Raw genomic sequence first — 22,628 nt, 5'->3', positions numbered from 1 at the left:
CATTTCTCGCTTTTATGCTGTAGCAATAAACCAAGGCAGTGAACACAGCACTTATAAGTGTTCACAAGTTTCGGATCCGCCCATGCCGAAGAAGGGGACATATTGCCAACAAGAAGGACGATAAAGAGGCGACGGGTTAATCGAACATATAGTGGTATAGCCAGTAAAAAGGAAAAGGGAAAAGGACAGGGAAAAGATAAATGTAAAGGAGAGGAGGAAGAGGAGCGGAGACTCGTGGCAAAGCAGGATTTTCTTCTCAGCGTGAAGTTTTGCTTCTTTCGTTGAATCCTCGTTTTTGTCTTATCCTATCCTTTATATACCTAATTAGCGAGCAATGGGTTTTAGCAAGGGGTTTTATACTACAAATAAGTGCCGACGCATGTAAAGATTGCTTTTTCTTTGGGGTTGAATTAACGTAGGAGCATTCGGATACAGAGTAAGGCACAAACCGATGGACGCGTATGGCCACGGCGCCATAGCTTCATAACGTTCGCCCGCTTGTCATAATGAAGATGGACGATGAGCATAGTCAATATCTATTGTCAAGATCTTAGTTGCCTGCACGCGCTATATCCGTACAGATGTTGGCGTAGTTATAATACCTGCACGGATTGCAAGTGTATATGGCCAAGGCCAGGCGCCGCGGGTGATGGTATGCTGGTATGGAATTGTGCGATTCCAATACCCTAGCCGCCGGCAGGGGTTTTATCTATCCTGGATGGCGGACTTTAGCGGCCAGCGAGGTGTGCGGTGGTCTCCAGCATTTGTCGGTAGGTCGAGATGGAATAATACTCTATTGCGCGAATTTTGTTCCCTCCACCTTTGCTCCGGGTAAGGCGAGGCCAGCAGTCATAAGGAGCCTGTATCCGAATTGATGCCACCAACAAGAGCGGATAGCGATAGAGGGGCCGTCGTCGATAGGCAGTACGCAACGTCACCAGCGTCCGGCACGGATGCCAGAGTGCTTACCGAATGTTCCGTGGGTTGATTACGCGCTTGGCCATACTATATTGTCTAGACGCGAGACCACGAAACATTGACCAGGTGAGGGAGACGGGGTTGGGGTGTTAGCCCAGGCGCGTCGGTCAAGCCCAGGCCTCGATAGCTAGATACAATGCGCTTCGCCATTACGCCGTAGGAGGTGATATATATTGGTCGCTTCAGTCGCGTCGGTACTAGTCCGCAAAAATGCTATTATGGCTAGGCAGGTATATGGCAGTAATACACATGAAATTCCGCGCCTCGCGCATTATATATTATATGTAACGACGAGGTGAATATGACACACGCTAGCTCAACGACGCGGGCGGCTCTGTGTACGCGCAGCAGACAAAAGCTTCGGCGAGGCGAATCGAACTTGTAGGTAATTACGTCCCGGTGATATTGATATGAGAAAAATGTTCAGAGAACCAGGTTAGGCGCTACACGTAAGCTGGTGCGATGGCTTTCGGTAGCATCACTACGAATCCGGCCCCGAATGGCGACATGCGACAGTAGGCGATAGACGTGCGCGCGCGATCCGGACCAGGGTACACGATACCATCGCTTTAATGCCGTATCTGTCGTCTTTGTTTCGGCCGACGCTCCCTGCTTCATTTCGTCGCCGCCTCCTCTTGTCCGTCTCATTGGACGCCACCGGATAGTCGCATTCTGCACTGTTATTCTCAAGATTCTACGCTGACATGTGTGAGCATGGAGTGCAATTGGGAAAGAGTCTTGCATACGCCCGCTTGAGCATTGGGTTTGCAGTACATCTGGAGGGGAGGAGCGCGGGGTTTGAACTCTATTCGGAATATGCCTTACCTGGGTAATTCCGACAACTCCAAGGTCTAGATTTTACATGCATTCCAAGTCGAGGTGCCTCAGAAGAAGCCCTACTCTGTACGACAAAGACGTGGCAATACATATGCCTGGTGTGCAGTGGGCAACGTTACACAGCTGGAATATTGATTTTTGCTCTTCAAGTCGGCATGCTGACCTATGCAACGCTGGCGAATTAATGACACCCAGCCCCCATCGGCCCGGGATCACCGTTTTCCCCGTCTGGCTTCCTGGCAAAGCTTAAGCCAAAGAGACTTTGATTGATCTGCTAGCCTCTCAGAATTGGGCATGATTGTTGAATGCCATTGGGTTGTATAACGGTTTCTCCGCTTTCGAGCTGGGCGCGAAGGCATGTGATGGATTCCCAGCCGCAAAGACGGCCAAAACTCAATATACAAAGTGAGAGTATAAAAAGTGTCGACATCTCGCCAACATGGTTTGGTGAGTGATTGACATCTACAAACAGTTGCTGCACGAACCATGTATACTTTGACGCAGAAATCTTTCGCCGCCATGTTTTCCGGGCTGGCCTTGGCTACTACTTCTACGTCCCATGGACAGCGCGATGCCTACGATTATGTGATTGTCGGTGGTGGCACAGCCGGAGCTACATTGGCCTCGAGGCTGAGTCTTGGCTTGCCCGACAAGAGTATCCTCCTCATTGAAGCCGGACACTCGGCTCTCGACGAGCCCAAGATCAACATCCCCGGTTTGCATGGCTCTACAATCGGTGGCCCCTATGATTGGAATATGACCACCCTCCCGCAGAAGTCAATGAATGACCGAGTGTTGCCTCTTCCTAGAGGTCGCGTTCTGGGCGGGACTTCTGCGCTTAATTACATGCTGTGGAATCGAGCAAGCTCTGCCGATTATGATGCATGGGAGGAGCTTGGCAACGATGGATGGAATTGGGAATCCATGAGCCAGTACATGACGAAAAGCGAGGACTTCACAAACAACAACTTGACCGAAGCCGGGTCCGAGGTACGAGGCGACGAGGGCCCCATTCACACCACTATCGGCCGCTATATGCCACAACATAGATTCATGTGGCGGGATTCGCTAGAGAATCTCGGCATACAGCGAAACATTGACTCCTTGGGCGGATATCCTTGCGGAGTCTCTTTTCAACCGGGCAGTGTAGATGCCAAAACCTGGGCAAGGTCCTACAGCGCGAACGCATATCTGCCGCTGGCCGGGAGCAATCTCGAGGTGTTGCTGGATACTCGCGTGGCGCGTATCAATCTGGAAAAGTCTAGCGACAATTGCGTAAACGCAGCTGGTGTGGTACTTGAAGACGGGACAATCATTCCGGCGACCGAGGAAGTCATTCTTTCTGCTGGGACATTACAGAGCCCGGGATTGCTCGAACTCTCGGGTATCGGTGGGAAAGAAGTCCTCGACTCCGCCGGTATTGAACAGGTGATTGACCTACCTGGTGTCGGTGAGAACCTGCAAGATCATGTCGCGATCCCCTACGTTTTCAAACTAAAGGATGGATTGACTTCATCCGACAAGCTCAAATTCAACACGACATTTGCAGCCGAACAGCTTGCACTATGGAAGAACCAAGAATTCACCATTTATGATGAGCTTTTGGATGCCGTATCGCTTTTGAACTACAAGCAAGCATTTGGCAATGATTCTGATTCTGCCTTGCTTCGACTTGCGCAAGACGAGATTGGCCAATCATCCAACATACTCGACCAGAAAAAGCTAGAGCTCCTTGCCAACGACAATGTCGCAAAGGTGGAAATGGTTTTCGTCGATGAGTATCTGGGAGCGAAAAGCTATCCAATACCAACCAGCCTAGATTATGGCAGCAATTACGTAACAATGGTGACGGCGCTGATGCATAACCTTAACCGCGGGAGCGTTCACATCACTTCGTCCAACATCAGTATCCACCCCGCCATTGACCCCAATCACTTGACCCACGAGCACGACATTCAAGTCTTGGTGGAGCTGGGCAAGTTTGCCCGCAAAGTCGCCCAGACGGAGCCGCTCAAGAGCGTCCTCGCGGGCGAGTACGAGCCCGGCCCCGCGGTCGGTGGCAGCGACGAGAGCTGGCGCGGCTTTGCCCAAGAGACGGCCATTTCCTTTTTCCACCTCGCCTCGACGTGCGCCATGCTGCCGCGCGACCAAGGCGGTGTGGTGGACCCGGAGTTGCGCGTCTACGGGACGCGGAACCTGCGTGTTGTCGATGCCAGCATCATGCCTTTGCTGGTGCCGGCGCACACGCAGGCCACGACGTACGGTATTGCGGAAAAGGCGGCTGTGCTCATTATTGAGGGGGCAAAACAAAGACGTTGGGAAAATGAGCTTATTTAAAATATTTGAACACTATGGACATTTTCTTTCTACTTTGATATAGTTCAACTCGATATATGAGGTATCATCTCCTCCCTATGTAGAATCCGAGATGGCCTTGAGCTTGGCAAAGTTTGGAGTTCCCCAGCCGGTAGCTGGATCCCAGCCCTAATGTGATTGTTAGCATATTGCATTGTAGTATATGGAGTGTATAACTTACAGATGCAGCAGAGAACCCAGCGCCGCCCGTGATGACTCCTCGGCAACCGGTTGTCGATCCGCTGGCAATGTCATTGAATGCAGAAGAAGCGTTGCTGTAGAGCCAGGGGTTCAGGAAGCCCAAAGCCGCCTTGCCATCTGCCAGACGAGCAGAGTTGATGAGCTGGATGATGCTTGCAAAGATGGGCGAAGAGCAGCTCGTGCCCGAAACCGAAGTGGTGGATCCAGATACCACAATCCGAACGGCAGTAGCCTGAGCCGCGACGTCGGGGTATGCGCGGCCCGAGGCGTTGAAGTACTTGTCAACGTTGTCGTCGTTGGAGGAAAGCCACGCCTCGACGGCCGCGGACTGGTAAGAGGGCTGGCCAAAGATTTCGCTAAAGCCAGCGCCTCCAGATGTCCATGCCTGCTCGGGTGTGCCCGACGTGCCACCGACCGAGGTGATCCAGGGGCAGGCGGCGGGGAATGCGGTAGTGAAGCCGACTGATCCATCAGCAGTCTTGCACGTGGTACCGACGGAAGAGTCACCCGAGGAAGCAGTGATGGAGACACCGCGAGCGCCAATCTGCGAAAACAGGTCGCAGACGGTGTCGGCGTAGCTCAGCGGGACGGTGCTCTCGTCATCGCCGTACGAGATGGAGACGGTGTTGGGCAGGTCCGCGTCGTCGAGGCCCTGCAGGTACTCGAGGAACTCGAGGTAGGGCTCGTTGGTGTTGGTGCCGCCTCCCTCGTGCGGCGGGCGACCGCCGGTGGAGTAAAAGACGTTGGGAATGTCCTTTGTGATGGCGCGAGCGTACTGCACATCCAGGTTGGCCTCTACACCCACCGAAGATCCAGGGCTCGCCGGGCAGGTGCCGCCGTTGATCAGCGCACAAGTGTACGTCTCGTCAGTGTTGTCAAAGATGGCCAGTCTGTTCAAGAACGTCTGCAGGTCAGACTTGCTCGGCCACTGCTCCAGGAACCCGGCAATTCCCATGCGTCCGTTGCTCTGCGTGTCCGTGCTGGATGCAAAGTTGTACAGCGTGGACAAGACTGCGGGCGTAATGGCTGTCGCCTCGGGCTCAACCTCGTCGGTGCTGAGGAAGGACCTGAAGCCAAAGAAGTTGGTCGGCTGAACCAGCTTGACATGACCATCGAGACTCTCTGGAAGACTGTACTCGAGTGTTCTAACAATCTGTTCTCCAGTCTCGCTATTGGCTGTGTGCTGTCAGCGCGGTGCCCTCTGCCCTCGGGCATGATTGAAATCCTCAAAACGCCCGCGGTTCATGACAAGGAAAAAGTCGAGATAGTACTCACTATATGAGTTGTAGTCTGCTCCTAGCAATTGCTCAATCTCAGAGATGCTCGCCTTTACAATAACGGCGTTACCGCGGGACGAAACTGAAGACTTGTCGGCGAGCCCTGATTGGGAGAGCCAATCCAAGACAAGCGATTTCGATTCATCTTTGGGAGCAATCATCTCGTCAATCTCAGCCTGAGAAAGATGCTTTCCGTACAGTTCATGACCGGGAGTGGCAATCTGCATGGCAAATGTCAATGGGTCTACTCTATGAAGTCCCGTCTTACAGTCCCCCATGGGAGCCCTGGGCGACTCGCGATTTCACGTACGTTGAGCGCCACATCGTGAAACTTGTCCATGTTCTGAGATGTGAGCTGGATGCGCAGTTCCAGAGTCGTGTTGCCCTTGTTCAGTCCCGCAACGACATTATCCTGCTTGGCCCACCTGCTCGGCACATTGGCTGGCTTCTCAAAGACCTTGGTCTTGGTAAAGGTGCTAGAGGTTGCCGGCAGGGCGACGCTGCCAGCAGCAGCCAGCGCCAAAGAGAGGAATGCCGAGAGATACATGGTGTGTCTTGATGTCTTCTAATGCCACCGGGAAAAAGCCTAGGAGATGCAAAGAACAATCCCGCCAAGTAAAGCCAAGTGCAAACAAGCCTTTTTAAGTATAAACATGTTTGAAGCAGTGGAAGCAGTGATGCTCCGCCTATATTAGCCTGATTCACAGAAGATAATCAAATCACGTCAAAGAACCAGACCGGATATGGTAGGTATCTTCCATCCGATCTTGTCGACATCACCACTGGAGTTGCAGCAGGCTACCGAGACTGGGATATTTTAATTGGGGATGCAGGCCACTAGAGGCCCAAACAGGCAGGTCGCCATGCCTCCAACCCCTCGGGACTTCTTAAATGCAGCAATCGCAAAAAGCCAAAAGGTGGAAATGGGTCAGGTACTGCTTTTCATAGAAGCTCGTATGGAATTTCTCCAAATTGAATTGTTCTTGGCAAAAGGCTTCTGGGCAGGTTATCAGCGGAGAAAATGAATGCCCGTTAAGCGGATGGATACCTGGCGTCTGGTAGCACGACATAGGCCAGGGAATGACGCAGAACAAATGAAATAACAAACCAGACATGGGGGTTGTTTTGCGATATTTTCGCAGTGCCTACAATTCATCTTCTGAATTGGTGCCAAATGCGACTCTTGCGAGCAGGTAGGTAGTATGGGGGGAGGAGGGAACAAGGATGTAACGTTGTCTGAGGAGTATGGATGTCTTGGATTTTCTCCAACAGTTTATCCCCCATTTCGTCAGAGGCGTACAAATGTCAGACATTTCCAGTATTTATTCAGAAATTTACTAAAGATAGCGGGTGACACAGGGTGTCGGGACCCCTCGGCGTCACTTTTGTATGGGGGTATGGTCGCACACGACTTCACCATGACCGTAAAACACCACTCCATTGGAGAATGGCCTTGTCAAATGACCCATTACTGAGAGTGCTTGAATATTCGTGAAATCCAGACAGGCGTAAACGATGGATATAGTCGCAAGTCCTTATTGTCTGAGCACTCTGAAATATGCAGACATATGTGAGGTACGTAGGAGGCGGCCATAAGTGGTGTGGCGGCCCGAGCCGCTATTCGGCGCTCCCTCTATCCGGGGTGACGGGGTCAATGGCGTTCTAGTGGCGTTGTTTATTCCCAAAACCTGGGTCACATCACATCTCCAAATTGCCACATCCATGTTCACGAGCTCTATAATCAGGGTTGTTGACAGCGGTAACGAGGGGATATCATTTAAAGCACCACGCGTATGTACGATCTCCAAAAAGAAATAAGAAAACTCCTGGCTATACCGAATTCAGCCCGTGTGTATAAGCTGAGAGCCCGGTTGCCCAATTCGGCCCGTTGACCTGAAAACGCTAAGCAGATCCTATAGTATAAACTTTGCAAAAACAACCTAGTAACTCAAGTACTTGGCGACAATGGCTCCTCCTTGGTCATAAACAGAAAGGATCTTCCCGCTGAAGCTCAGCACACCGGGCCAGTGGCTATAGGTGCTTCCGCTGCTGACAAGTTGTGGGCTGGACCAAGTCAGCTTGCCACCTCTCAGCTCGTCGCTCGTCACCGTCTTGATCTGAGCAACGGTAGGCCAGTTTTGATCGCTCAGACCTTCGTCAGTCATGAAAACCACAGCCACGCCATTGGTGCCCTTGTTGGCAATCTGTGGTGCGCCGGCTTGTCTGGTGCCTGATGGCATATAGACAACGCCTGCCGACGAGTAGCTGGCGCCGTCGTCGTAGGACACGGCATAGGCAATGTTGAAAATACCATCCCCGCGCGTCGTGGTCTCAAAGACAATGACAAGGGCGGCGCGGCCATCCTGCTGATCGGTCACCTTGGCGATGCCCACCATGCCATCGCGCAGGTTGACATTCGAGGCGTGGGTCAAGAGATTGACCGGCGAGGACCAGGAAGATCCCTGGTTCGAAGAGAGGGTGCGGTAGGTCTGCTGGTTGTTGGCAGCCAGCTCCTTGCTAAAGTCCAGCTGGACCTTGCCATCGCTGCCTATCCGCATAAAGGGCTCCCAGACGCCCCAACCGCCCGTGCTGGCGGCAGTGAACTCGGTGGCTTGGCCGGCAAAAGCCCAAGTCTTGCCACCGTCGGTACTCTTGGACACGGTGATGCGAAAGTAGGTGTATACTCCAGAGCTGTCCTTGTCATGGTTCCTGTAAGCCGCCAGCACCGTAGGCGGCGATGTCGAGCCAACTTCTAGAAGAAAGATGTTGTCCAGGTCGGCATTGTCTGTTCGTGATGCAACGGATCCATAAGGCTTGAAAGAAGCACCCCCGTCCGTGGACTGTAGTATGTCTAGTGCTCGGGTCGTGCCATCATTGTGGGCATATCCAAGCAGCAATGTCCCGTCAGAGAGTGCTGTCACACGGGGATATGCATTGTTTGTAGACTCAAATGTCTGAACACTGGCGGGGGATGTCGACAATGCCCGTGACTTGAGACCTGCGATATTGTATGGTATAGCCATGCCGAAAGCAGAAGGAAGGGAAGAGGCAAGCAGTAGTGCTGCCCTAAAGGCACTGTTTAGAAGCATGTTGAAAGTTTTTTCTGGAGTTTGCTATTTTAGAAGGATATTCCTCTCATAGTGGTTAGCACGACCAAGATAGGTTCGACAAACGACAGACGACATGATGCTTATATGATGCAAGATCGCAGCACGAAGCCAAGCACGCGGTCATGATTGAAACAAAGGTCCGCCATCAGATCCGGGTCATCAGGCAGCCAGACAAGAGAGACCGTCTTCCGGCATGATCATCAGCATGACTGACAAACCACATCTCGGGCTATTAGACAGACCAACGATGGATCCCTGATGGGCCTTCCTTGATGGGACTGAGTTCTTTTTTTTTCTTCCCCTCTAGACCAATGTAAAGACGCAGAGATGACTTGAATTTTTTAGGTCCAGCCTCGTCTTACTGAGGCACTGCCCGTCGGCCGTACGATGATGTTATTGACAAGAAAAAGGCCGGTCCCGTATGGCTAAGCCTTACATTTGGGTAAGAGAAACCTGACGTTGTGGAATGCGTTGCTGTCGTGCGATAGGACCGCTCGGCAATAGTCCCCGAGGACCCCCCATATCGCGGCAACGGTTATTGGATGTATCCGGAACCCAGGACTGGTCAACTGATTTGCACCATTTTCTCCAATTTTGTAAAAAGAAAGGCCGGGGCAAAGGCAGTAGAATGTTCTTTCTGTCTTTCTTTCTGTCGTCGGCGAACTTGTGTGCCAAGCCAAGGTTTTATTTTCTAGTGGTGTGTCCGTCGACCAATGTCTGGGGACGCAGCCAGTGCGGTGAGCCACGTAGTTGAACTTCAAGCGTCGTGTGACGCTACGTCAGTTACCTTGAGAATTCAATGATCATCACTGCAGGGACCGGTGATTCGGTCATTTTGGAATGGAAGATTCTGACTGCACAAAATATGAGTTGTCACTGCCGATGGCTCTCCAAATTACTAGGGAGCGGCACAGTTGTGTTATTCCCTTCACCTTTCGGCGCCAGTTCTTCTACCCCAGAAGGATCTCTACTATTGGGGACGGTGATCATCCGAGAAATCCTTCGACCCACCACTACTACCACCTTGCAGCTTGTTACATCCCCCCACATGCAAGAATAATTGGGTCTCTTAGAAACAACCTTCTTTTTGACGCGCATACGCGGCGTTGCTCGTTTTTGCTTTCAGATCGTTTTAACTTCTTTCTGAGGTGGGACTGCGGTCGGTACCTACGTAGCATCAGCAGGCGCTAGATATGCCGGTACTAGAGAGGAAACCCCGCGTTTCTACCGTTGGTATACAGATTTAATTTAATTTCTTGATTACCGAGGCGCGGAGCCGCATGCACGAATGACTACTGCAGGACGTTGGTGGTGGTTGAAAGTCAAGTGCAGGCCACGTGAGATACCCTGACTCGAAGGCAAGTATTTTGAACAAGGGAAAAGGGCAAAAAGAAACTGCTGTTACGTGGATGCAACTACCATTGTCGTTGCACACGGCGCGGAATATAATGTCCGCGACAATATCTTGGTATCTATAAGAACCGGCTGTCATCTTGTCCGTCCTGGCTCGGCCGTACCGCTCAGCCAGCCAGCCAACCAGCCAGCCGTCTCGATGACGACGGGGGAATAGAATGAAGTCATCTACATATGATCAATTAGTGGCAAAGTTGGGCATCTGCTGGCCGCAATGTGGTATTCGTTTATTTCCCCCCCTTCCCCGCGCTACGAGGTTGGTGTTAAGTAATTGTCATCAAGTATGACTGGTTCTTGGAGCACTCACGTGGGCGCGCTATATAATCGACATGCCGTGACGGGGCCCCGGATTGGATTCATTCACGATATTTTGCTCACCACGCGGAACCTCACTGTAACGCTATCAAATTCACTAGTTGCAAATCTTTTCAACTGGTCATGTCTTAGATAAAACTGGAGATGACGACTATATTTCCCTCGGCATGTCTATAGACAGACACTGGAGCAAACAGCATTGCCAGCAACCGATGGTGGTAAGACGGGGACTACGTACATCACCCGTACGTCTCTGTCACTTCACCTGATTTTATTTTCAGTCCAACGAAGACTGGACTCGTTCTACCAAAGACGACCGAGCAACTAGAAAGGTACCTAGGTAGGTACCCGTAGAACTACATATGCAACCTCCGAGAAATGCGCGTCAATATATTGCAAGAAATGATTGTTATGCGGCTCGCGCGGGCGTCTCCAATCCGAGAAGATTATGTCACTGAATCAATACTCGAAGAAATTCTCACCCTTCCGAGTCAACATTTCCTGCAAACATCAAAGTGCAGCCATAGTCCGCACTAAATTATACTAAATGTCAATCTGCCGTTGATGGCTGGAGCACTAGACTACACCTCAGGCGACCCCGATCATGTCGGTGAAGGATAATATTCATAGCCATCTCCGTGAGCTTTTTGTTACTTTGAAATATCGATAGCTGATGGAAGAATACCGATGATACTCGTCACTGCCATGCAAGCTGACGACGGCTCGAGGCTTATTGTCAAGGACTAGGTTCGCCGAAAGTTGTTGTCGTCATCAGAATAAAAGACTATGGATGCACAAAAAACCGTCAAACGCAAGGTCCCGAAGTCAAAAACACACTTGTACAACCGTTGCTAGCCATGCCGAACCAGAGTCAAAAGCGTGGGGGCCGGATCTGACACCTGCATTCATATGCTTCCGCCCGCCAAATTGAGACACTGCTAGTAGGGCCAATGGGACCAAGTATACTCTGCTAGACATGCAACACGCTTTCCCTTGCCGTGATTTACAATAGTAATAATGGAATATGTACGCAACCTGAAATCATATAAATGATTCAACACAAACCTAGGTCGATTCGATCAATTGCTGTTTGCGTCATTGGCAATGTACTGGCCTGAATGCACCTCACGAGATTGGCTAATTGCAGCTGTGGAAGACGAGCCTGAGTTAATCACCAGTACCGTTGCAAAACTCTATGTAAGAAAGAATCAATAATTGACATACTTTGAAGCCATGGTTCCCTGATCCAGCATGGACCAGTCCCCAAGAATCAAATGGGCGCAGGTATAATGTGAATGGATCGAGTCATGCTACATGAGTGATTGGATGCTTGTTCGGTTGATATAAAGGTAGTTTTACCAATTGATACCAAGTGCTTCCCTCATCAACCGCTTGAAGTATGACAAGAATAGGCTATCTTGCATTTGGAAATTTCGTCTCTCCGTTCAGAAGTCGCCCTCGAGCAACCCAGGTTCATCGGAACACTCGCATCGTGTTACTTTTCTGTTATATATACAATGGTGAAAAGCTCTGCAAGTTTGTCTCAGTACAGCCTTGTGTAAGCATAAATGCAGAATTGACTCCACGATCAGCTGTTCAGTAGGTAGATAGCCAAAGCCAGATGTCGTCTGAATAGGTCTGAGCTCGAGGGCCTTATTGCCCTATACTTGCTCAAATAGATAAGACAGTGAAGTCTGGCCTCGACGATATTGCCTGGTCTTCATTGGTCACTCCGTCATATCTGGAAATATTTGATCAACGTAGATCTGTAAGTTCTGTGTGCCATATTAGGTCTTACTTGGCCATGCAACTGCATGCATGCATGTTTGCTCCGCGGCGATCTGCAAGGGTGCAAGTTGGAACGTGTAGCCAAACCCGGTCGCCAAAACCCCTCTTCCCCCTTACCTGAGCAGTGTGAGGTTCAGCCAACTGCCCATTGCATCTTATAAATTGACCGCACATTGCAGTATGAGCAACTCAATTTGGCTGTCAGCATAGACCTTGCTGGATAGTCATGATGGCGTTGCAAGATCAAACTAAACTGAAGCAGAGCCTTATTTCACTGAGCAAGTCCCATGGGGGACAGTTGCCGCTAGACAAAGCTGTCCTAGAAGGTATGTCATCCATCCAGTCTGATTAGTCGGTGCGCAGAAAAGAACTATTGGGCAGGAGACTTTATCTGATTGATCTGTCATCTCATCCATCAGCCCTACCGCCAGGGACGACGCAAGCAAGGGCGCAGGCCTATGGACTAGCATCCGCTTGGTCCTTCACTGCTAGGATCAACGCTCTCGATGGAAGCAAACAGTCCGTGTCATACTTTCTCAAAGTCAGTACTCAGAATGCATAAGTTCCAGGGCTCGAATTGACATTGCCCGCTACATAAAGTATGTTGCAGGCGACCTGGGCAAAAATCAGTTGGAGGGTGAGTTTGTTGGCATGACAGAGTTACACCAATTGCAGCCAGAACTAGTACCCAAGCCCATAGCTCGTGGCCGGCTCAAGAACGCAAATGTCCCGGCATATTTTCTCTTGATCGAGTTTATTGATTTCATTCCTGGACTTCCCGATCCTGTGAAATTGGGAGCTCGACTCGCGGCATTGCACGCGAAAAGCAAAGCTCCGAATGGCCGCTTTGGATTTCATGTGAGTTGTCAAAGGACGTGATCTTTCTCTTTCTCTCAAAAAGGGATACAAATAAAATGGCACTGCTAATTTTTCTCGATATCTGAGTTACAAACATATGACGGGGCAAGACTTCAAGCAGTTGCGCCGACCAAAAGCTGGACATCATTCTTTGGTACACTTCTCGCTGAAGCCTACCGACAAGATACCGAGACCAACGGCATCTGGCCAGAATTGGAAATTGTTCACAAAAGGGTGCAGAGCCATCTCATACCTCGCTTGATCGGAGCTCTTGAAGCCGAGGGGAGATCAGTCAAGCCTACCTTGATCCATGGCGACCTCTGGGATGGGAATGTAGGCGTCCAGGCAAACACGGGAGATCCGTGGATGGTGCGTGTCGATGCAATTTACATTCCTTCTCTGCAAAACTTGCCAGCCCAAGATATTAGCTAACACCTTTCCTTCGAGACAGTGAGTAGCAGCAATCACACGACTCACCAGTCAAGACATGAAGAGTTTTCGCGCCGAGATCGTGAAGTAAAGAAGCTGACACTTTTTGTGGGACATTAGATTCGACTGCGCCGTCTACTATGCTCACAATGAAATGGAAATCGGTACATGGCGCGCCGAACGCCATCAACTAAATGCTGAAGTGTATCGTATGGAGTATCTGAAAAACTACGAGGCGAGTGAGCCCAAGGGCGAATGGGACGATCGAAACCTCCTCTACAGCACCAAGACGAACTTTATGCATTCTGCGTGTTTCGCAGGCTCACCTGCACGAAAATCGTATGTATCTTTGTCAATAAGTCGGTGCTGTTCTCTGATCGGGGGTATAGTGCATTTGAAAATATGCTCCAGCTTGTCCAGAAATACGTGCCGTGGGAAGAGGATTCCGAGGAATGGCAACGGATAAGATGCTCAGTCGCATCGCTGGGTCATTGCGTTGGCCAAGTTGATTGAAGCGGGAAGGCGCATCGCAGTCTCCAAAAGCGTTGAGATGAGATGATGATAAAGCACGATCTATCTGTGTTAAGACCGGAATGTCTAGAGTAAGAGGTGAAGGAAAAGAATCATTGATTGCCCATACAGGTCAATACCTGGGTGCACAAATTTAGCAAGTTTATGAAGCACTAATAATAGCACATGGTTTCAGCATAATTGTGCATAAATCTCCAGTCTACGCTTATCAGTGGCTTATCTTTGGTTCAGTCTGTTTGGGCGGCGACTGTTTGGTTGTGCCCCTCGTTGCTGCCCCTCCATTGGGGCTATTTTTTGAATTGAGGCTGTTCACAGTTGAGTCACCGCCGTTCATCGTATTCCCTGTGCAACTTTTACCCAGCACGTTGCTGTGGCTTTCGTTTACCTTTCTTTCCATCTTCGAAAACTCATTCATCCCACGACCGTCGACTGTCGTCTGAAAGATCCCAAACTTTGCGTCACAATCCACGAAACGAAAAGCAGTAATTATGGCGGACGCCATCACCGAAGCCACGGCCAAGCTGCTGCTTGACGAGGAGACTGGCGAGATGGTGTCAAAGAACGAACTGGCCAAGCGCACCAAGAAGAGGGCCAAGAAGGCCTTAACCGCAAAGAACAAGGAGAATGCACCGCCCAAGCCTGCCGCCGCCGCACCAAAGCCCAAGGAGAGGGCCGACGAGCCCAGTCTCGACCCCGAGGCCATGTTCAAGCAGGGCTTCCTCGCCGATGTTCATGCTGAGCGACCCGTCAAGCCTGTGGTCACACGATTCCCACCTGAGCCCAATGGCTTCTTGCACATTGGACACGCCAAGGCCATTGCTGTGAACTTTGGCTTTGCGAAATACCACGGCGGCGAGTGCTATTTGCGATATGACGACACCAACCCCGAGGCCGAGGAGGAAAAGTACTTTGTCGCAATTGAGCAAATGGTTAGATGGCTGGGCTTCAGCCCCTACAAGATTACCTACTCGAGTGACAACTTTCAAAGACTGTACGATCTTGCCGAGAAGCTCATTGAGCTTGGCCGAGCTTACGTTTGTCATTGTAATGGTACGGAGACCCGTCAATTGGGACTTGCCCCCTTGTCCTTTGAAACAAGCACTGATCGTTTGACATGATACAGACGAGCAAATCAAAGCACAGCGTGGTGGCGAAAACCACGGTCCTCGTTTCCGATGTGAGCACGCCGAGAAGGACGTCGAGACCAACCTGTCAGAGTTCCGTGGCATGAGAGATGGCAAATACAAGCCCAGGGAAGCATTCCTCCGAATGAAGATGGACATTACGGACGGCAACCCCCAGATGTGGGATCTGGCTGCCTATCGCGTCCTCGAGAAGCCGCACCACCGTACTGGAGATGCATGGCGCATCTATCCCACCTACGACTTCACGCACTGTCTTTGCGATAGTTTCGAGGGTATTACCCACTCTCTATGTACTACCGAGTTTGTCCAGAGCCGTGTCAGTTACGAATGGCTGAACAAGCAGCTGGTCGAGCATCAGCCCATGCAGCGCGAGTACGGCCGTCTTAGTATCCAGGGCACCGTTTTGAGTAAGCGCAAGATCATGAAGCTGGTCCAGGAAGGCTATGTCCGTGCGTGGGATGACCCTCGTCTCTACACTCTCATTGCCATCAAGCGACGAGGTGTGCCGCCCGGTGCTATCTTGGAATTTGTCAATGAGCTTGGCATTACCACTGCACCCACCATGATTCAACTTGCCCGCTTCGACCAGACCATCAGACGCTACTTGGAAAGGACAGTTCCCAGGCTCATGCTGGTGCTTGACCCCATCCCAGTGGTCATTGAAGGCGCCGAGGAGGTCGAGGTTGACGTGCCTTTCAACCCAAAGATTGCCGCTATGGGATCTCACAAGATCAAGTTTACGCCTACTGTCTACATTGATCGCTCTGACTTCCGCGAAGTGGACAGCAAGGACTACTTCCGTCTTGCACCCAACAAGACTGTGGGTCTTCTCCAGGCGCCGTATCCCATCAAGGCCGTTTCCTACAGCAAGGACGAGGCGACTGGCAAGGTGACAGAGATTCGGGCTGTTTTTGACAAGGAAACCAAGAAGCCCAAGACATTTATTCACTGGGCAGCGGCCGGCTCTCGCAAGGTCGAGGTTCGCCTGTTCAACTCCTTGTTCAAGTCCGAGAAGCCGGATGATGCCGAGGGTGGTTTCTTGAATGACATCAACCCAGAAAGTGAAATCGTGTACCCTGATGCTTTGATCGAATCTGGATTCGATGAGGTCAAGGCACGCGCACCCTGGCCCGAGGCTGCTGGTGAGAGCGAGCTCGGCAAGGGAGGACCAGAGAGCGTGCGTTTCCAAGGAATGCGCGTGGCATACTTTGCAGTAGACTCGGACAGCACCGACGATAAGATTGTACTCAACAAGATCGTATCGCTCAAGGAGGATGCCGGTAAGAGCCAGGGCTAATGAAATCGTATGAAACAATCAAAGCCTAGATTATATCACTGCATTTCTCCTCAGTTGCTCACTCTTTAGAGCGGCTTCAACTACATGAGCCAAGCATGCGTGCCTAACGACAAGAGTCATTGATCCACATTGATACATAGTCAGAATTGTTTTGACTTCCGACTTACCCGCGGTAGCCTTCCGATAAAACCAGCAAGAGGGCTTCGCATCCTTTTCTATCAATATCCCGGTATCAATATCGCCGATATGACACTCCAACAATATTTTTCTCCTAGCCGTGTCGGTGTGTCGTCGTAAATGACCAGTATTCGCATGTGGCGCGTCGCACAACCGCAACGTTGGGTGGGCTGAAGTGCCGCTGGCCAATCAGCCTCATTCACGAGGGTTATCAGCCAGCAGCACCCACGGCATTACTATGCGCCTCTCGTGAAAAGGCAATTGCAAATTCAGGGTTCGATGCAAAGAAAAGAAAAGAGAAAATTGGATCTCATTACAAGACTGTGTGCTCGTGGGCGGTCGCTTACTAGCCGGGCCGCTGGGGGCCGGACAGGGGCAGTTCCATTACTGCGTATTACATCCTATTTTCAGCCCGGTATCTCAATATATCGCCAATCCTTTTTGGTCCGTATGCAACCAACACGGAAAGCCATGCAGGTCATTATCGGCCACGCACCGCCGGATGCGTGCTCACGCGCGTGTTTCAACACGGCATATTGCACTGCATTATTGGTCATGCCATGTCAGCAGGGCTCGTACTTCATGGATGAGGACTCGATAATGTACTCAGCTTACCTATGTATTGATGACTTACTGACTTTGACTGCCTTACGGCCGCCGTATCGAGCGGCCGTAGTGTTCCAACGTGGGGGGCACATGGTATATTGTATACGATATGGCTATATGGTTAAATAGCCAAGACAGGCTAAATCTGGGTGAGCTTCTATAGAAAGAGGTTCTTCATAGAGGTTGATCAGGACAAACAGCAGGGACTCTGTGTGTGAAAAAATGCGTTTCTTCCAAATTCTTTCTTTCGCTGCATCGGGTGCTCTGGCGGCTTCAGGCTGCGGCCAGACCCCTTCGCTCTCATATGGACTTCTAAACGACAACCAAACCGCAGTGACAATCAGTGATACAACATCTACGAGCCGTCGGTATAGAGTTTTTCTTCCAGACTCTTATGATCCCAACACTCCGACGCCCGTAATTCTTTCGTATCATGGAGCCAACCGACAGATAGAGCAGCAAGTCGCCTTGGATGAACTCACAACATCTTTCTTCAACAAGAACTATATTGTAGTATATCTGCAGGGCGTTTCAGTGAGAAACAACTGGAATACCACCATGAGAATCCTGTGACTAATTTAAGTGGTGAAGAGTAGTGCCAGTCGTCCAAAACATACCACGTGGGAAGGGGCACCTGGCAATGAGGCCGACGACTTTGGCTTCACGACGGCCGTGCTCGACGCCCTCGAGGAAGAGCTGTGCATTGACACGTCCCGAATCTACGCCACGGGCAAGTCTCAAGGCGGCGGCTTCGTCGGTCGACTAGCCTGCCACGCGACGCTGTCGACACGCATCGCCGCCTTTGCGCCCGTGAGCGGCGCATACTACATCAGCCAGCTGACCACGGACGCCGAGTGCGCGGACCCGGCGACGGTGGAGATACCCTGCGACGCCGGCCGGTCCGGGATCCCCATCTTGGCGTTCCACGGCGGCGCCGATCCGACAATTGACTACGAGGGCGGCCTGCGGACCTATTGCCTGCCCGCCGTCCGGCACTGGGCCGAGGCCTGGGCCGAGCGCAATGATCTCAATGCCAGCGAGGTGGCCAATACCACCATTGCCAACAGCGACAATGGCGTCCACAGCTCCTGGGGCAATGGACTTGTCAATTTGGTCTATGATGGTGACAATATTGAGCATGACGTAAGTACTAAACCCGCTATCATCATCTTTTGCGTGTGCCGGAGGAATCTGATGTCAGATTCTTCTTCTTCCCTCTTGTCTACTCTTGTTACCGCCAAAATAAATGAAACTGACATGTCTTGACTCATCCAGTGGCCCAGTCTGTTGGAAAACGACGACAACGAAGGCGAGGTAACAGCCGCCTTCAATGCGAGCTCCTGGATTATGCATTTCTTTTCAAAGCACTCATTACCTCTGACCTACTGAGCACGGGCTCGGCACCACCAGGTGTTTGGGAAATTGTATCAGGTAACGCGAAAGAGCACAGTGTATCATTAATAAGGGACGAAAGTGTATTTTTGGGAATAGCCGCGGTGTTTAGGAAACTTGAAATGGGGTATATTTGACAAATCAAATAAGTAATGAAGATTTCTATCCACGTATAGTAAATGTCGCTCGTGGTATCATACGCCATATTATTGCGGCGTATAACTTGTGCTGTCGGTCGAACTTTTGGAATCCTTTCCCTTGACGTGGCCAGGCTTGTCGTCGTGGTGACTGTCCTTGTCGTCCAGCGTCGTCTCCTCGACGGCGTAGCCAAACTGTACCGTCTTGGTGATTTGCGCCCCGGCGAGGTTGGACATGATGAACTCTTCGCTGCCCGTGTCGTCGGCCTCGATCTGGGACTTGTTGTTGGTCGCGCGGGAAAAGTGGCTGCCGGGCCCGTAGCGAGCCGACTGCGAGGGCAGAGGGTAGGCGCCCGAGGTGCTGCGGCCCTTGCTGGCGCCGCTCGAGCCCAGCAGCTTGGGGAAGAAGCGCTGGGCAAAGGGCTTGAGCGCCGGGATGGAGCCGCCAATGATGGACAGGTTGAGCTCGAGGATGCACCACATGAGGGCAATGACGGTGTTCTTGGTCAGGTTCGAGTCCGTGAGCAGGGTGTAGAGGGAGCTCAGGCGGATGATGCTGACAATGCAGACAAAGGCGCCCATGGTCAAGATAAAGGCGACTCCGATCTTCTGTTTCGTCCTAAGCTGTAGGGATTTGAGAGCTGGTAGCGGCACAATGACGGTGGCGATGTCGGTGGCGATGCCCCTTTAAAAGTCCCAATATGTCAGCTTCTACAACGTCGAGAGAGTTTCACATATTCTGCGATATACTTACAGGCCAGCCTGAGCGAAGTAGAAAGCCGGGCGGTTGATACACACTGCCGTCAGAGACTCCTCCAACGACCACGAGCCTGCGATTGGGTTGCAACTGAAGGCGTTGACTAGTACGCTGGCGAGCGAGTATCCAAGCGTAAAAGCAAAGACGGTCCAGATGGCAATCTTCATCCCTTTCGATGGGAAAATTCGCAGGTAGAACAGCAGAATCGAACCCTTTGCCACACCCGTCGAAGCACAGAAAAACATGGCAGCTACAACGTTCCTGACCATCCAATTCGGGTAGAGGTCAGGCTGTAGGGGAACATCCCACATATTCTTTCCGAGGCCGTAGTTGAGCACTGTCGACGATGGTTAGTCAAAGTGTCTTGTACACTTCGGATGCAGAAAAAGACTCACTGTCTAATATCAACGCCACCATTATTATGTTGAGAATCATTGCTAATATCATCAGGACTTGGTCGATGGTCAGTAAAAAGTCTCCGTGTAAGTTGGGGTTTTAATGTGCTCACAGTCATCAAAGGCCACCTTTGAGGAAATGATTACCCGAGTATACATTCGGATGGCCATTGTCAAGACCGATAGAGGTAAGAAAATACCCGTAATCACAATCAAGGGCGCTGCTTCGTAAGGGTGGCTCTGATCCGGCGTTTGGCCATCGGACGCCGCCATGGCGTATGTGACTCCATTATACACAGACATCTTGTTTTTTTTTTGTCACCCTCTGCTTGGGATCTCTCTCGCTCGTCAGAAGGCTAGCTTCTGGACAGCAGCAGCCTCGTAGGTTTTAAAAGCCTTTTGGGTTGAGTAAGAGCAAATGCCGGACCGTGAGGGAACGATCGACAACACGACGAGCCCGAAAGCGCTCTGGGCTTCGTGGGAACAAGAGAAACTGGGGAACAAGCAAGATAGGTAAGAGAGTGTGAAGATCTGGGGCGAAATGACTATTAAGTTATTCCGCCTGGGAGGCATAGGCCTGCTTTGCTTGCTCACTCGCAAGGTACGGGGTGCGCCAAATTACACTGGCTATCTGGTTTTTTTTTTTTTTTTTTTCAACCCTCCCTCCCAAGCCAAGATCCGCGGCATCGGTTCCTGCAGCAAAGAAAGGACAACGTTTAACTTCAGATAGTATCAAGCAGCTAAGCTAAGCGAGGCTGTATCCGGGGTAGCAATCCAATTACAATCACTTTCGGTCTCGATAGGTAGTATTGAGACCGGCGAGACACCGTTGAATTCTAGCAGTCTTGACTCTTCATACACCATTGGTATCAAAATCAAAGTCTAGCCGGCAAACATCAGGCCATTGGACCCGCCAAAGATTCATTCTGTCCCTGGCCCGCTTGACGTTGAGTGTCCCGTGTCCCCTGGAGTCCATGACGACTCACATGGGTGCCCTAGTAATTTCACCATCTCAATGGATCCTTGCAGACATGAGAATGTAGGTATGGCCGGCCTATGGAGTATAGCGTCCATTATCGCGCGTCCTTCGCGCGACGGTGATGGTCCCTGAGGTCCTGGTTTTTGCAAATTATGAGCTAAATCAATGTCCTTATTCAGCAGTCCGGATAAGGGGGGATGTTGTGTTGAAGGATATGCGAGCATTAGGGGGGGTCAATAGGAGAATTTTTACTCTAGACATTTACAAATGCTGAATGGGTGCGCTACTTTGCAGTTCATGCATTCGTACTTCCGACGGCGTTTGCAAAAAACATCAACAAGCTTTGCCCTATCGAATATCCACTCAAAAGTTATGTCACGTCTATGTACAGTACCATAGTACTAGTTCGGTGAAGATCCCGAGTGCTGTCAACACAAGAAAGGCAACGATCATCACTTCAGGGCTACTAGTAGATCCAATTCCACGGTGCAAGACGTCCACTTTGTCTCTTATGTCCTTTTTCAGCAAATGCGGGAGTTATTCCGCAGCTTTCAAATTATACCAAATAAGCTATTATACTTTTGGTCTCCCAATGGCCTCAAAGTTTGACCAAGTGACTACCATTACCTTGTGGTTTATTTCCCTTGTCTTGTACGAAGCACACGTCGTTTCTGTTTCCGCAACGAATGACTTATTGGGTTAAGGCCGTCGACTAACCTCCACTTGGGACAAGACGGCCTTTCTGGAAGCAACAGGGAAATAAATCAAAAAAAAAAACCGAGGGAGAAAAAAAAAGTAGCACTATGTAGTAGTCCGGGGGTCCACAGCGGAGATCCAGTTCGGTTACTTAGCCTATCCCTGTCAGCATACGCAGTGCATAAGATGAATTCTTACAAACAAAATCCACCAAACTACTTTGGCTACAGACGTTAATGTGCAGAGCTTTGGTGACTTCTGGGTGCGCCTACGATGATTGAGCATTCATGGACCCTGTGGCGTTTTACGGTGTGTGTCTACCAGCCTGCTTAGGCAAGAGGTAGTCGTCACACTTGTGAGAACGGCTTCGCGGCCATTTGTCCTCGGAAGCGCAGCCGGTAGACTTTGCGAATAGTGCCCGAGATGCTTAACAAGCTATTATAAACGCCCAGGTGTGCTAGTAGAAGCTGCTGCCGCATAATGGCCGATTGGCTTGCGACATTCACTGCAATTCTGTCTGTATACTTCGGAAGTCTTCTTCCCCCCCTGGACCCGACAGTCCCGGGTGTCTCCCTCCAAAAGGCACAGGAACTCATCACATCACACATTAGCCACGTGGGATACCCAAATAGGTGGTCACAGCGATCTCAATCCAGTGTGACGGGTCTTCGGGGTCCCCTAGCTTCAATTTTGTGATAAGCATCCATTTGAATGTCCAAAATATTGTGGTCACATAGGCGCAGACATGCAGAAACTGGCTTGGCTGGCTGCCAAACGAGGTATATAATTACGTACTTGGTTGCTAGTAGACGAAGGAGCCCCGATGATCTCTTGGAGGTTAGCGCAGCGGCCAGAGGAAAACAAGGCGGATGGGGAAGACAATGATCATCTACAACTAACCTAAAATGTACCTTGCCCTATTGTACTTTATTTGGAGATCCACTTTCAGGACATG

At 50.8% G+C, this 22,628-nt stretch overlaps 7 protein-coding genes across 7 annotated transcripts; 4 read left to right on the top strand and 3 right to left on the bottom strand.

Annotated features, from left to right (window-relative positions):
• Positions 1–2,301: 2,301 nt before the first annotated feature.
• Positions 2,302–4,152, top strand: PFICI_12916 (uncharacterized protein; the record flags this gene model as incomplete). The annotated part of the gene is made up of 1 exon (XM_007841497.1): positions 2,302–4,152. The coding sequence occupies one exon, from the start codon at positions 2,302–2,304 to the stop codon at positions 4,150–4,152; it is 1,851 nt and encodes a 616-aa protein (XP_007839688.1).
• A 75-nt stretch (positions 4,153–4,227) lies between these two features.
• PFICI_12915 (uncharacterized protein) lies at positions 4,228–6,195 on the bottom strand (the record flags this gene model as incomplete). The annotated part of the gene is made up of 4 exons (XM_007841496.1): positions 4,228–4,299; positions 4,352–5,547; positions 5,647–5,869; positions 5,959–6,195. The coding sequence occupies 4 exons, from the start codon at positions 6,193–6,195 to the stop codon at positions 4,228–4,230; spliced, it is 1,728 nt and encodes a 575-aa protein (XP_007839687.1).
• A 1,393-nt stretch (positions 6,196–7,588) lies between these two features.
• PFICI_12914 (uncharacterized protein) lies at positions 7,589–8,737 on the bottom strand (the record flags this gene model as incomplete). The annotated part of the gene is made up of 1 exon (XM_007841495.1): positions 7,589–8,737. The coding sequence occupies one exon, from the start codon at positions 8,735–8,737 to the stop codon at positions 7,589–7,591; it is 1,149 nt and encodes a 382-aa protein (XP_007839686.1).
• A 3,766-nt stretch (positions 8,738–12,503) lies between these two features.
• PFICI_12913 (uncharacterized protein) lies at positions 12,504–14,074 on the top strand (the record flags this gene model as incomplete). Its single annotated transcript, XM_007841494.1, has 7 exons — positions 12,504–12,600; positions 12,694–12,815; positions 12,875–13,132; positions 13,220–13,501; positions 13,641–13,648; positions 13,682–13,900; positions 13,951–14,074. 7 exons carry the CDS (start codon positions 12,504–12,506, stop codon positions 14,072–14,074), a joined length of 1,110 nt encoding a protein of 369 aa, XP_007839685.1.
• Positions 14,075–14,580: 506 nt separating this feature from the next.
• On the top strand, positions 14,581–16,534 carry PFICI_12912 (glutamine--tRNA ligase; the record flags this gene model as incomplete). Its single annotated transcript, XM_007841493.1, has 2 exons — positions 14,581–15,142; positions 15,216–16,534. 2 exons carry the CDS (start codon positions 14,581–14,583, stop codon positions 16,532–16,534), a joined length of 1,881 nt encoding a protein of 626 aa, XP_007839684.1.
• A 1,005-nt stretch (positions 16,535–17,539) lies between these two features.
• PFICI_12911 (uncharacterized protein) lies at positions 17,540–18,706 on the top strand (the record flags this gene model as incomplete). The annotated part of the gene is made up of 3 exons (XM_007841492.1): positions 17,540–17,851; positions 17,909–18,460; positions 18,593–18,706. 3 exons carry the CDS (start codon positions 17,540–17,542, stop codon positions 18,704–18,706), a joined length of 978 nt encoding a protein of 325 aa, XP_007839683.1.
• Positions 18,707–18,915: 209 nt separating this feature from the next.
• Positions 18,916–20,301, bottom strand: PFICI_12910 (uncharacterized protein; the record flags this gene model as incomplete). The annotated part of the gene is made up of 4 exons (XM_007841491.1): positions 18,916–19,531; positions 19,601–19,940; positions 19,999–20,055; positions 20,112–20,301. 4 exons carry the CDS (start codon positions 20,299–20,301, stop codon positions 18,916–18,918), a joined length of 1,203 nt encoding a protein of 400 aa, XP_007839682.1.
• Between the last annotated feature and the right edge of the window lie 2,327 nt (positions 20,302–22,628).

This window comes from Pestalotiopsis fici, assembly GCF_000516985.1.
Source record: "Pestalotiopsis fici W106-1 unplaced genomic scaffold PFICI_Scf_10, whole genome shotgun sequence".
NCBI lineage: Eukaryota > Fungi > Ascomycota > Sordariomycetes > Amphisphaeriales > Sporocadaceae > Pestalotiopsis > Pestalotiopsis fici.
The sequence above is the reverse complement of the archived record's forward strand: the minus strand, read 5'-3'. Positions and strand labels throughout refer to the sequence as shown.